Source organism: Pseudophryne corroboree, chromosome 11, assembly GCF_028390025.1.
Source record: "Pseudophryne corroboree isolate aPseCor3 chromosome 11, aPseCor3.hap2, whole genome shotgun sequence".
Taxonomy (NCBI): Eukaryota; Metazoa; Chordata; class Amphibia; order Anura; family Myobatrachidae; genus Pseudophryne; species Pseudophryne corroboree.
In genome coordinates, this window is record NC_086454.1 from 17,262,824 (window position 1) to 17,276,285 (window position 13,462).

Genomic DNA, 13,462 nt, shown 5'->3' on the forward strand with positions numbered 1-13,462 from the left:
AAAGCGCTGTTTGGGTGCCCAAAGACACATCGCACATTGCTGCTCGCTATCTCAGCCGGCTGCGAGCAGAAACGCCGGCACCGGCGGCATTCCCGCCCATATGGAGCAACAATTGAATTGCTCCGTCAGGCGCCCATGAATTTGCGCCGCGAGCAGAACAATTGAATCGCCCCCCTTCCCTCCTGGAGACTGTTCTGGTGAATAAGGGACAGCCGCCATCTCTGCCATATTACAGTCCTGGGCGTAGTCCGCTAGTTCCTTCACTCCCTGTACAGATGCAGCCTGGTCAGAAAATGGTTAATGTGAGCTTCCCTGTGAAACTGCTGTATACATGTGTCATATACAGGCTGGCCAGACAGGGTATAAATACAGGAGGAACGTTTGGTCCCTGGCTCAGCTGGGGATGTATTTGAGTGTAACACAGGAGGAGGAAGCAGCTGGAGGAGGCACAGGTTGGGGCTGTAATCCCTGTATGCTATACTGAGTGCTATGTATTATCATTGCTTACTGCTCCCTGCACCTGAGAGCCATACAGTATATTATTTATTACCCAGCAGTACAGTATATTATGTATTACACAGCAGTATATTATACGGTGCAGTGTGTATATAATGCTCCTATACGGTGCAGTGTGTGTGTGTGTATAATCTCATATACGGTGCAGTGTATAATCTCATATACGGTGCAGTGTGTGTATATAAGGCTCATATATGGTGCAATGTGTGTATAATGCTCATACGGTGCAGTGTGTGTATATAAGGCTCATATATGGTGCAATATGTGTGTATAATGCTCATATACGGTGCAGTGTGTGTATAATACTCGTATACGGTGCAGTGTGTGTGTATAATGCTCGTATACGGTGCAGTGTGTGTGTGTGTATAATGCTCGTATACGGTGCAGTGTGTGTGTGTATATAATGCTCATATACGGTGCAGTGTGTGTATGTAATGCTCATATACGGTGCAGCGTGTGTATAATGCTCGTATACGGTGCTGTGTGTGTGTGTATAATGCTCATATACGGTGCAGTGTGTGTATATAAGGCTCATATATGGTGCAGTGTGTGTATAATGCTCATATATGGTGCAGTGTGTGTATATAAGGCTCATATATGGTGCAGTGTGTGTATAATGCTCATATATGGTGCAGTGTGTGTATAATGCTCATATTTGGTGCAGTGTGTGTATATAAGGCTCATATATGGTGCAATGTGTGTGTGTATAATGCTCATATACGGTGCAGTGTGTGTATAATGCTCATATACGGTGCAGTGTGTGTGTGTATAATACTCGTATACGGTGCAGTGTGTGTGTATAATGCTCGGATATGGTGCAGTGTGTGTGTATATAATGCTCATATACGGTGCAGTGTGTTTGTGTATGTAGTGCTCATATACGGTGCAGCGTGTGTGTATAATAAATGCTCATATACGGTGCAGTGTGTGTGTGTATTTCTCTGACGTCCTAAGTGGATGCTGGGACTCCGTAAGGACCATGGGGAATAGCGGCTCCGCAGGAGACTGGGCACAACTAAAGAAAGCTTTAGGACTACCTGGTGTGCACTAGCTCCTCCCACTATGACCCTCCTCCAGACCTCAGTTAGAATCTTGTGCCCGGCTGAGCTGGATGCACACTAGGGGCTCTCCTGAGCTCCTAGAAAGAAAGTATATTTAGGTTTTTTATTTTACAGTGAGATCTGCTGGCAACAGACTCACTGCAGCGAGGGACTAAGGGGAGAAGAAGCGAACCTACCTAACAGGTGGTAGTTTGGGCTTCTTAGGCTACTGGACACCATTAGCTCCAGAGGGATCGACCGCAGGACCCGACCTTGGTGTTCGTTCCCGGAGCCGCGCCGCCGGCCCCCTTACAGAGCCAGAAGCAAGAAGTGTTCCGGAAAATCGTCGGCAGAAGACTTCTGCCTTCAACAAGGTAGCGCACAGCACTGCAGCTGTGCGCCATTGCTCCTCATGCACACCTCACACTCCGGTCACTGATGGGTGCAGGGCGCTGGGGGGGGGGGCGCCCTGAGGGCAATATAAGACACCTTGGCTGGCAAATCATCACAATATATAGTCCCAGGGCTATATATGTGATAAATTACCCCTGCCAGAATCCATAAAAAAGCGGGAGAAAAGTCAGCTGAAAAAGGGGCGGGGCTATCTCCCTCAGCACACTGGCGCCATTTTTTCTTCACAGTGCAGCTGGAAGACAGCTCCCCAGGCTCTCCCCTGTAGTTTTCAGGCTCAAAGGGTTAAAAAGAGAGGGGGGGCACTAAATTTAGGCGCAATATATGTATACAAGCAGCTATTGGGGGAAAAATCACTCAGTTATAGTGTTAATCCCTGCATTATATAGCGCTCTGGTGTGTGCTGGCATACTCTCTCTCTGTCTCCCCAAAGGACTTTGTGGGGTCCTGTCCTCAGTCACAGCATTCCCTGTGTGAGGTGTGTTGGATGAGGAAGGTTACGTGGAGGCGGAGCAGAGGCCGATAAATGGGATGTCGCCCCCTGTGGGGCCGACACCAGAGTGGATGGATAGGTGGAAGGTATTAACCGACAATGTCAACTCCTTACATAAAAGGCTGGATGACGTAACAGCTGTGGGACAGCCGGCTTCTCAGCCCGCGCCTGCCCAGGCGTCTCAAAGGCCATCAGGGGCTCAAAAAACGCCCGTTACCTCAGATGGCAGACACAGATGTCGACACAGAGTCTGACTCCAGTGTCGACGAGGTTGAGATATATACACAATCCACTAGGAACATCCGTTACATGATCTCGGCAATGAAAAATGTGTTACACATTTCTGACCTGAACCCAAGTACCACATAAAAGGGGTTTTATTTTTGGGGAGAAAAAGCAGCCAGTGTTTTGTTCCCCCATCAGATGAGTGAATGAAGTGTGTAAAGAAGCGTGGGTTCCCCCGATAAGAAACTGGTAATTTCTAAACAGTTACTGATGGCGTACCCTTTCCCGCCAGAGGATAGGTCACGTTGGGAGATATCCCCTAGGGTGGATAAGGCGCTCACACGTTTGTCAAAAAAGGTGGCACTGCCGTCTTAGGATACGGCCACCTTGAAGGAGCCTGCTGATAAAAAGCAGGAGGCTATCCTGAAGTCTGTATATACACACTCAGGTTCTATACTGAGACCTGCAATTGCCTCAGCATAAATAGGGCTGCTGCAGCGTGGTCTGATACCCTGTCAGTTATATTAATACCCTAGACAGGGATAATATTTTGCTAACATACAGCATTTTAAAGACGTCGTCTTATATATGAAGGATGCACAGAGGGATATTTGCCGGCTGGCATCCAGAATTAATGCAATGTCCATTCTGCCAGGAGGGTATTAGAGACCCGGCAGTGGACAGGTGATGCTGCCTTTAAAAGGCACATGGAGATTCTGCCTTATAAGGGTGAGGAATTGTTTGGGGATGGTCTCTGGGACCTCGTATCCACAGCAACAGCTGGGAAGAAAAATTTTTACCTCCGGTTTCCTCACAGCCTAAGAAAGCACCATATTTTCAGGTACAGTCCTTTCGGCTTCAGAAAAGCAAGCGGGTCAAAGGCGCTTCCTTTCTGCACAGAGACAAGGGAAGAAGGAAAAAGCTGCACCAGACAGCCAGTTCCCAGGATCAAAAATCTTCCCCCGCTTCCTCTGAGTCCACCGTGCGACGCTGGGGCTCCACAGGTGGGGGCGCGTCTCGGGAACTTCAGGGACCAGTGGGCTTGCAAACAGGTGGATCCCTAGGTTCTGCAAGTAGTATCACAGGGATACAGGCTGGAGTTCGAGGCGACTCCCCCTCGCCGTTACCTCACATCAGCCTTGCCTGCTGCCCTCGGAGAAAGGTAGTACTGGCGGCAATTCACAAGCTGTACTTCCAGCAGGTGAAATCAAGGTACCCCTCCTTCAACAAGGCCGGGGTTACTATTCCAAAATGTTGTGGTACCGAAACCAGACGGTTCGGTGAGACCCATTCTAAAATTGAAATCCTTGAACACTTATCTACGAAAGTTCAAGTTCAAAATGGAATCGCTCAGGGCGATTATTGCAAGCCTGGAGAATTTCATGGTATCACTGGACATCAAGGATGCTTACCTGCATGTCCCTATTTACCCTCTTCACCAGGAGTACCTCAAAATTGTGGTACAGGATTGTCATTACCAATTCCAGACGTTGCCGTTGGTCTGTCCCCGGCACCGAGGTATTTACCAAGGTAATGGCCGAAATAATTATCCCGTACTTGGACGATCTCCTTATAAAGGCGAGGTCCAGGGAGCAGTTGTTCGTCGAAGTAGCACTATCTCGGGAAGTGCTACAACAGCACGGCTGGATTCTGAATATTCCAAAGTCGCAGCTGGTTCCTACGACGCGTCTACTGTTCCTGGGTATGGTTCTGGACACAGAACAGGATAAAAAGGGTTTCTCCCGGAGGAGAAGTCCAAGGAGTGGTCGTCTCTAGACAGAGACCTCCTAATACAAATACAGGTGTCGGTGCATCAATGCACGCGAGCCCTGGGAAAGATGGTAGCTTCATACGAAGAAATTCCATTCGCTAGGTCCCATGCAAGGATCTTCCAGTGGGATCTGTAGGACAAGTGGTCCAGGTCGCATCTTCAGATGCATCGGCTGATAACCCTCTCTCCAAGGGCCAGGGTGTCGCTGTTGTGGTGGCTGCAGGGTGCTCATCTTCTAGGGGGCCGCATATTCGGCATACAGGACTGGGTCCTGGTGACCACAGATGCCAGCCTTCGAGGCTGGGGGGCAGTCACACAGGGAAGAAACTTCCAAGGACTATGGAAAAGTCAGGAGACTTCCCTACACATGAATATTCTGGAACTAAGGGCCATTTACAATGCCCTAAGTCAGGCTAGACCCCTGCTTCAACACCGGCCGGTCCTGATCCAGTCAGACAACATCACAGCGGTTGCTCATGTAAACCGACAGGGCGGCACAAGAAGCAGGATGGCGATGGTAGAAGCCACAAGGATTCTCCGATGGGCGGAAAATCATGTGTTAGCACTGTCAGCAGTGTTCATTCCCGGAGTGGACAACTGAGAAGCAGACTTTCTCAGAAGACACGACCTCCACCCGGGAGAGTGGGGACTTCATCCAGAAGTCTTCCAAATGATTGTACACCGTTGGGAAAGGCCACAGGTGGACATGATGGCGTGGGTGTACCAGTCGGTGTAGGTGTTCCCTTCTCTGCCTCTCTTACCCAGGGTAATGAGAATAATAAGAAGGAGAGGAGTAAGAACTATACTAATTGTTCCGGGTTGGCCAAGAAGAGCTTGGTACCCAGAACTCCAAGAAATGATCTCAGAGGACCCATGGCCTCTGCGGCTCAGACAGGACCTGCTGCAGCAGGGGGCCTGTCTGTTCCAAGACGTACCGCGGCTGCGTTTGACGGCATGGCGGTTGAACGCCGGATCCTGAAGGAAAAGGGCATTCCGGAGGAAGTTATCCCTACGCTATTTAAAGCTAGGAAAGAAGTGAACGCAAACCATTATCACCGCATATGGCGGAAATATGTTGCGTGCTGTGAGGCCAGTAAGGCCCCAAAGGAGGAATTTCAGCTAGGTCGATTTCTGCACTTCCTACAGTCAGAGGTGACTATGGGCCTAAAATTGGGTTCCATTAAGGTCCAGATTTCGGCTCTATCGATTTTCTTCCAAAATAGAACTGGCTTCACTGCCTGAAGTTCAGACTTTTGTTAAGGGAGTGCTGCATAGTCAGCCCCCGTTTGTGCCTCCAGTGGCACCGTGGGATCTCAACGTGGTGTTGGATTTCCTGAAGTCGCATTGGGTTGAGCCACTTAAATCCGTGGAGCTACAATACCTCACGTGGAAAGTGGTCATGCTGTGGGCCTTGGCCAGGCGTGTATCAGAATTGGCGGCTTTGTCATACAAAAGCCCTTATCTGTATTTTATATGGATAAGGCGGAATTGAGGACTCGTTCCCAATTCCTTCCTAAGGTGGTATCAGTTTTTCATGTGAACCAACCTATTGTGGTGCCTGCGGCTACTTGGGACTTGGAGGATTCCAAGTTACTGGACGTAGTCGGGGCCCTGAAATGTATGTTTCCAGGACAGCTGGAGTCCGGAAAACTGACTCGCTATTTCTCCTGTATGCACCCAACAAGCTGGGTGCTCCTGCTTCTAAGCAGACTATTGCTCGCTGGATCTGTAGCACGATTCAACTTGCACATTCTGCGGCTGGACTGCCGCACCCTAAATCTGTAAAAGCCCATTCCACGAGGAAAGTGGGCTCTTCTTGGGCGGCTGCCCGAGGGGTCTCGGCTTTACAACTTTGCCGAGCTGTTACTTGGTCGGGTTCAAACATTTTTGCAAGAGTCTACAAGTTTGATACCCTGGCTGAGGAGGACCTAGAGTTTGCTCATTCGGTGCTGCAGAGTCATCCGCACTCTCCCGCCCGTTTGGGAGCTTTGGTATAATCCCCATGGTCCTTACGGAGTCCCAGCATTCACTTAGGACGTCAGAGAAAATAAGATTTTACTCACCGGTAAATCTATTTCTTGTAGTCCGTAGTGGATGCTGGGCGCCCATCCCAAGTGCGGATTGTCTGCAATACTTGTTTATAGTTATTGCCTAACTAAAGGGTTATTGTTGAGCCATCTGTTGAGAGGCTCAGTTATATTTCATACTGTTAACTGGGTATAGTATCACGAGTTATACGGTGTGATTGGTGTGGCTGGTATGAGTCTTACCCGGGATTCAAAATCCTTCCTTATTGTGTCAGCTCTTCCGGGCACAGTATCCTAACTGAGGTCTGGAGGAGGGTCATAGTGGGAGGAGCCAGTGCACACCAGGTAGTCCTAAAGCTTTCTTTAGTTGTGCCCAGTCTCCTGCGGAGCCGCTATTCCCCATGGTCCTTACGGAGTCCCAGCATCCACTACGGACTAAGAGAAATAGATTTACGGGTGAGTAAAATCTTATTAATGCTTATATACGGTGCAGTGTGTGTGTGTGTGTGTGTGTGTGTGTGTGTGTGTATAATGCTTATATACGGTGCAGTGTGTGTGTGTGTATAATGCTTATACACGGTGCAGTGTGTGTGTATAATCTCATATACGGTGCAGTGTGTGCGTATAATGCTCATATATGGTGCAGTGTGTGTGTATAACGATATACAGTATTGTGCATGCAGCATAGAGTGCTTGCTCCCTGTGTGTGTGTATAATACTCTGTGTGTGTGTGTGTGTGTGTGTGTGTGTGTGTATATAATTGTCCATCTAGAGCAGGCGTTCCTGACCTCAAGGCACACAAGCCATTCAGGTTTTAAGGACAGCCATACTTGAGCATAGGTGACCTAATTAGTACCTCTTATTTTGATTTAACCATCTGTTCAAACATGTATATTCTTAAAACCTGGCCTTGAGGACATCTGCGTTGCTGACCATTGAGCAGCCCGTGCTGTATAATGGGCCTAATTCGGAGTTGATCGCAGCAGCAAATTTGTTAGCAGTGGGGCAGATGTAACATGTGCAGAGACAGTTAGATTTGGGTAGGGTATATTCAAACTGAAATCTAAATTGCAGTGTAAAAATAAAGCAGCCAGTATTTACCCTGCACAGAAACACTATTACCCACCCAAATCTAACTCTCTCTGCAAATGTTTTATCCCCCCGCACTGCACATGGGGGGTAATTCCAAGTTGATCGCAGCAGGACATTTTTTAGCAGTTGGGCACATGTGCACTGCAGGGGGGGCAGATATAACATTTGAAGAGAGAGTTAGATTTGGGTGTGTTATATTGTTTCTGTGCAGGGTAAATACTGGCTGCTTTATTTTTACACTGCAATTTAGATTGCAGATTGAACACACCACACCCAAATCTAACTCTCTCTGCACATGTTATATCTGTCTCCCCTGCAGTGCACATGGTTTTGCCCAATTGCTAACAAAAATCCTGCTGCGATCAACTTGGAATTACCCCCATGGTTTTTGCCCAATTGCTAACAAACTTGCTGCTGGGGATCAACTGAGAATTGCCCCCATAGTCTGTACATGCTGATGCAGGTCTGACGTGTGCATGAGAAGTCCGTCCCCACTTCCCGTTCATCTGTTCCATGTACACCTAAGATACTGCTCATGCGGGTTCAGTGTGTATTACCGGCAGGCGGGATACCGGCTCTCCGTATCCTGCTCGCCAGAATGCCGGCAGCGGGGCAAGTGCTAAGAGTCGCCATGCTGGGGGATTGCTGCACTCGCCACAGGATCTATTCTTACTCTATGGGCATCGTGGACACCACGACTGGGAATAGCCCTAGTGCCGGGAAACTGATTGCGTCCTGCTCCTATTCTCCTGGTATAAGTCCTGGCAGCCGTAGTGCTGTCTATACCGTTTGTTCCGCTGTTTAGGGAAGACTCTCGGTGACTGATCTGGAAATACCGGGTACCTGTACCGCGGGCAGAGATGTGTTGGCTTATCTATATGGTACCGGGAGTGGGTGTATGTGGCGTATGCCTGGCTTATCTATATGGTACCGGGAGTGGGTGTATGTGGCGTATGCCTGGCTTATCTATAGGGTACTGGGAGTGGGTGTATGCCTGGCTTATCTATAGGGTACCGGGAGTGGGTGTATGGGGCATATGCCTGGCTTATCTATAGGGTATTGGGAGTGGGTGTATGCCTGGCTTATCTATAGGGTACCGGTAGTGGGTGTATGACTGGCTTATCTATAGGGTACCGGGAGTGGGTGTATGGGGCATATGCCTGGCTTATCTATAGGGTACCGGGAGTGGGTGTATGGGTCGTATGCCTGGCTTATCTATATGGTACCGGGAGTGGGTGTATGTGGTGTATGCCTGGCTTATCTATATGGTACCGGGAGTGGGTGTATGTGGCGTATGCCTGGCTTATCTATATGGTACCGGGAGTGGGTGTATGTGGCGTATGCCTGGCTTATCTATAGGGTACCGGGAGTGGGTGTATGTGGCATATACCTGGCTTATCTATAGGGTATTGGGAGTGGGTGTATGCCTGGCTTAGCTATAGGGTACCGGGGGGGGGGGGGGGGGGGGCGCATGCCTGGCTTAGCTATAGGGTACAGGGGGGGTGGGTGTGTGGGCGCATGCCTGGCTTAGCTATAGGGTACCGTGGGTGTGTGGGGCGCATGCCTGGGCTTAGCTATAGGGTACCGGGGGGGTGGGGCGCATGCCTGGCTTAGCTATAAGATATGGTGCTGACCCGTATGCATCTTGCACTAGTGTCAGCTTTGTATATATTATGCACGTAGTTGTGGCTTATTTATAGTGAGTGCGCATATCACCTGCGTTTTGTAATTGTGCCCAGCTGTGCATCAGCCCTGATGTGTCTGGAACCACACTCTACACTATTGTGTCTGGAACCACACTCTACACTATTGTGTCTGGAACCACACTCTACACTATTGTGTCTGGAACCACACTCTACACTAGGCCGCATGGTTTGTGTGCGCATGTGTACAACCGTGCAACAATATCTCTCAAACCAGGCGCTGCGCAGCCTGGTTTGTGCTAGTGTTACTGTGCCTGTCACAATGCACTAGCGTTACACAATACGTGTGCGTCTATAACACAATGTAGTATTGTTACACAGTAGGGTGTATCTGGTGCACATGTGATGTAACACACAGTAGCCACCAATCAGATTCTTATTCTCTCACAGTTAACAAAATGTTTTTTTTCTATTTCCGCTGGTTATATTTTCCTGCATGTCTGGGGCGCTGAGCTGGGGTGACGTCCCCGCAAGCTGCGCCGTTGTAGGAGGAACACTCAGATGCTGCTTTGTTAGAGGAATATATTTGTTGAGAGCTGACATCTGGCTGCTGTGTGCTGCAGAGCATTGCGCCATGGTATGAAATAAGCCCCAGTACGGTGTATGGATGGCAATCACTGCCACAGTGATTATATTCTGCTCCTGGTTTCCCCACTTGTACGCCACTTGCAATTGCCAGGCAGAAATCTGACAACTGTTGTTAAACAAATGTGACACTAAATACAGATTAATGTGGTGGTGATATGAAGTGGCTCCTGTGCTTTCTCTGGTCTTATAATAGAAGTGATTGGACTACTACTGCCGAACATGGCGCTAGCGCCTTCGGTTGGGAGTCTATAAAGCCCAACACACCACCTGACCTCAGATGGTTCCAGATGTGCAAGTGATAGGTATATGGTGTAGACTTGGTCCTCACAAATGCTTAATAATCACCTCATCGCCTGCACAGGGAGGGTATTGTGGATTTCACCCATTTGCGATCCACTATTCAAAGCACTGACTGCGGCACAGGAAGAGGGATTCCCATAGGGACTGACACCGCGGCACAGGGAGAGTGATTGCCATAGGCACTGACACCGCGGCACAGGGAGAGTGATTGCCATAGGCACTGACACCGCGGCACAGGGAGAGTGATTGCCATAGGCACTGACACCGCGGCACAGGGAGAGTGATTCCCATAGGGACTGACACCGCGGCACAGGGAGAGGGATTCCCATAGGCACTGACACCGCGGCACAGGGAGAGGGACTCCCATAGGCACTGACACCACGGCACAGGGAGAGGGATTCCCATAGGCACGGGCACCACGGCACAGGGAGAGGGATTCCCATAGACACGGGCACCACGGCACAGGGAGAGGGATTCCCATAGGCACGGGAACCGCGGCACAGGGAGAGGGATTCCCATAGGCACGGGAACCGCGGCACAGGGAGAGGGATTCCCATAGGCACGGGCACCACGGCACAGGGAGAGGGATTCCCATAGGCACGGGCACCGCGGCACAGTGAGAGTGATTCTCATAAGCACTGGCACCGAGAGAGGGATTCCCATAGGCACGGGCACTGCGGCACAGGGAATGATTCCCATAGGCACTGACACTGCGGCACAGGGAGAGTGATTACAGGGCGAGTGATTCCCATAGGCACTGACGCAGAGGGAGAGGGATTTCCATAGGCACAGGGAGAGGGATTCCCATAGGCACGGGCACCACGGCACAGGAGCAGTGATTACAGGGAGAATGATTCCCATAGGCACTGACACTGCGGCACAGAGAGAGTGACTCCGATAGGCACTGACACCGCGGCACAGGGAGAATGATTCCCATAGGCACTGGCACTGCGGCACAGGGAGAGTGATTCCCATAGGCACTGGCACTGCGGCACAGGGAGAGTGATACCCATAGACATTGAAACTGCGGCACAGGGAGAGTGATTACAGGGCGAGTGATTCCCATAGGCACTGACGCCGCAGCAGAGGGAGAATGATTCCCATAGGCACTGACACTACGGCACAGGGAGAGGGATTTCCATAGGCACGGGCACCACGGCACAGGGGCAGTGATTACAGGGAGAATGATTCCCATAGGCACTGACACTGCGGCACAGGGAGAGTGACTCCGATAGGCACTGACACTGCGGCACAGGGAGAGTGATTACAGGGAGAGTGATTCCCATATGCACTGACACCGCGGCACAGGGAGAGTGACTCCCATAGGCACTGACACCGCGGCACAGGGAGAGTGACTCCCATAGGCACTGACACCGCGGCACAGGGAGAGTGACTCCCATAGGCATCGGCACCGCGGCACAGGGAGAGGGATTCCATAGGCATGGGCACCGCGGCACAGGGAGAGGGATTCCCATAGGCATGGGCACCGCGGCACAGGGAGAGGGATTCCCATAGGCACGGGCACCGCGGCACAGGGAGAGGGATTCCCATAGGCACGGGCACCGCGGCACAGGGAGAGGGATTCCCATAGGCACGGGCACCACGGCACAGGGAGAGGGATTCCCATAGGCATGGGCACCGCGGCACAGGGAGAGTGATTACAGGGAGAATTATTCCCATAGGCACTGACACCACGGGACAGGGAGAGTGATTCTCATAAGCACTGGCACCGCGAGAGGGATTCCCATAGGCACGGGCACTGCGGCACAGGGAATGATTCCCATAGGCACTGACACCGCTGCACAGGGAGAGTGATTACAGGGCGAGTGATTCCCATAGGCACTGACACCGCGGCAGAGGGAGAATGATTCCCATAGGACCATAGGCACTGACACTACGGCACAGGGGAGAGGGATTTCCATAGGCACGGGCACCACGGCACAGGGGCAGTGATTACAGGGAGAATGATTCCCATAGGCACTGACACTGCGGCACAGGGAGAGTGACTCCGATAGGCACTGACACTGCGGCACAGGGAGAGTGATTACAGGGAGAGTGATTCCCATAGGCACTGACACCGCGGCACAGGGAGAGCGATTCCCATAGGCACTGGCACCGTGGCACAGGGAGAATGATTTCCCATGGGCACTGACACCGTAGCACAGGGAGAAGGATTCCCATGGGCACTGACACCGCAGCACAGGGAGAGGGATTCCCATATGCACTGACACCGCGGCACAGGAAGAGTGATTCCCATATGCACTGACACCGCGGCACAGGGAGAGCGATTCCCATAGGCACTGACACTGCGGCACAGGAAGAGGGATTCCCGTAGGCACTGACACCGCAGCACAGGGAGAGGGGATTCCCATAGGCACTGACACCGCGGCACAGGGAGAGGAATTCCCGTAGGCACGGGCACCGCGGCATAGAGAGAGGGATTCCCATAGGCACTGACACCGTGGCACAGGGAGAAGGATTCCCATGGGCACTGACACCGCAGCACAGGGAGAGGGATTCCCATAGGCACTGACACCCGTAGTATAGCAGGCCTGAAGGCAGAACTAGCCTAGTGTGTCTTACGGAGCCGGGCACACAGCGTGCGTCACACCAGTCACCACAGGAGACCTCAGCATGCAGACAAATCTGTGTGTGTACTCCATGACATTTCCCACTTTGCCCCCAGAGATGTCACTGCGGACACGCACGTCTAAGTGATACCTGGCTGTCGCCCTGTCAGCAATGGTTATGAGACCTCTCTCTGCGCCTCCTGACCTGACACTGATTCTTACTTGTCTTCTCAGAGCAGCGAACGTGCACAGAGTAATAACTGGTTCCACCTGTGACCAGATCCACGTGTCCTGAATCCTGTGTGTGGGACCGATCACAGCTGGTCTCTCCCGCCTTTACGTGTCCATGAATAGTGGCTGCGGAATTTAGGATTATGGACGACAAGAGACGGAGGGCACGCGTGCAGGGAGCGTGGGCGGGGCCTCCGAAAAACGCCTCCCGTCCTGGTAAAGTAATTTCTGGTTCTGTTCATTTACCTTTATTTGCATCATCGGGCTGAGCTTCAGGGGGTGAGGGGTGTTAGTTAAATCAAAGCTCCCCCCCCCCCCTCTCCCTCTCCCCCCCCCCCCCTCTCCCTCTCCCCCCCCCCCCCCCCCCTCTCCCCCTCCCCCCCCCCCCCCCCTCTCCCCCTCCCCTCTCTCCCTCTCTCCCCCTCCCCTCTCTCCCTCTCTCCCTCTCTCCCTCTCCCCCCCCTCTCTCCCTCTCCCCCCCCCTCTCTCCCTCTC

The 13,462-nt window shown here is 51.6% G+C and overlaps 1 protein-coding gene across 2 annotated transcripts in view; it reads left to right on the plus strand.

Moving 5' to 3' along the window:
- Positions 1-363: 363 nt before the first annotated feature.
- The window catches only part of ALKBH3 (alkB homolog 3, alpha-ketoglutarate dependent dioxygenase), a 72,515-nt gene continuing 59,416 nt past the window's right edge, over positions 364-13,462 (plus strand). Inside the window, exons 1-2 of one of the 2 annotated variants that reach the window (XM_063946310.1) lie at positions 364-452; positions 12,971-13,183. In XM_063946310.1, the coding sequence (XP_063802380.1) occupies positions 13,111-13,183 (73 nt within the window). In that variant the 5' untranslated portion in view covers positions 364-452; positions 12,971-13,110. Of the gene's footprint in view, positions 471-12,970; positions 13,184-13,462 lie in introns of both variants that reach the window. The other variant, XM_063946311.1, reaches the window with a different exon arrangement.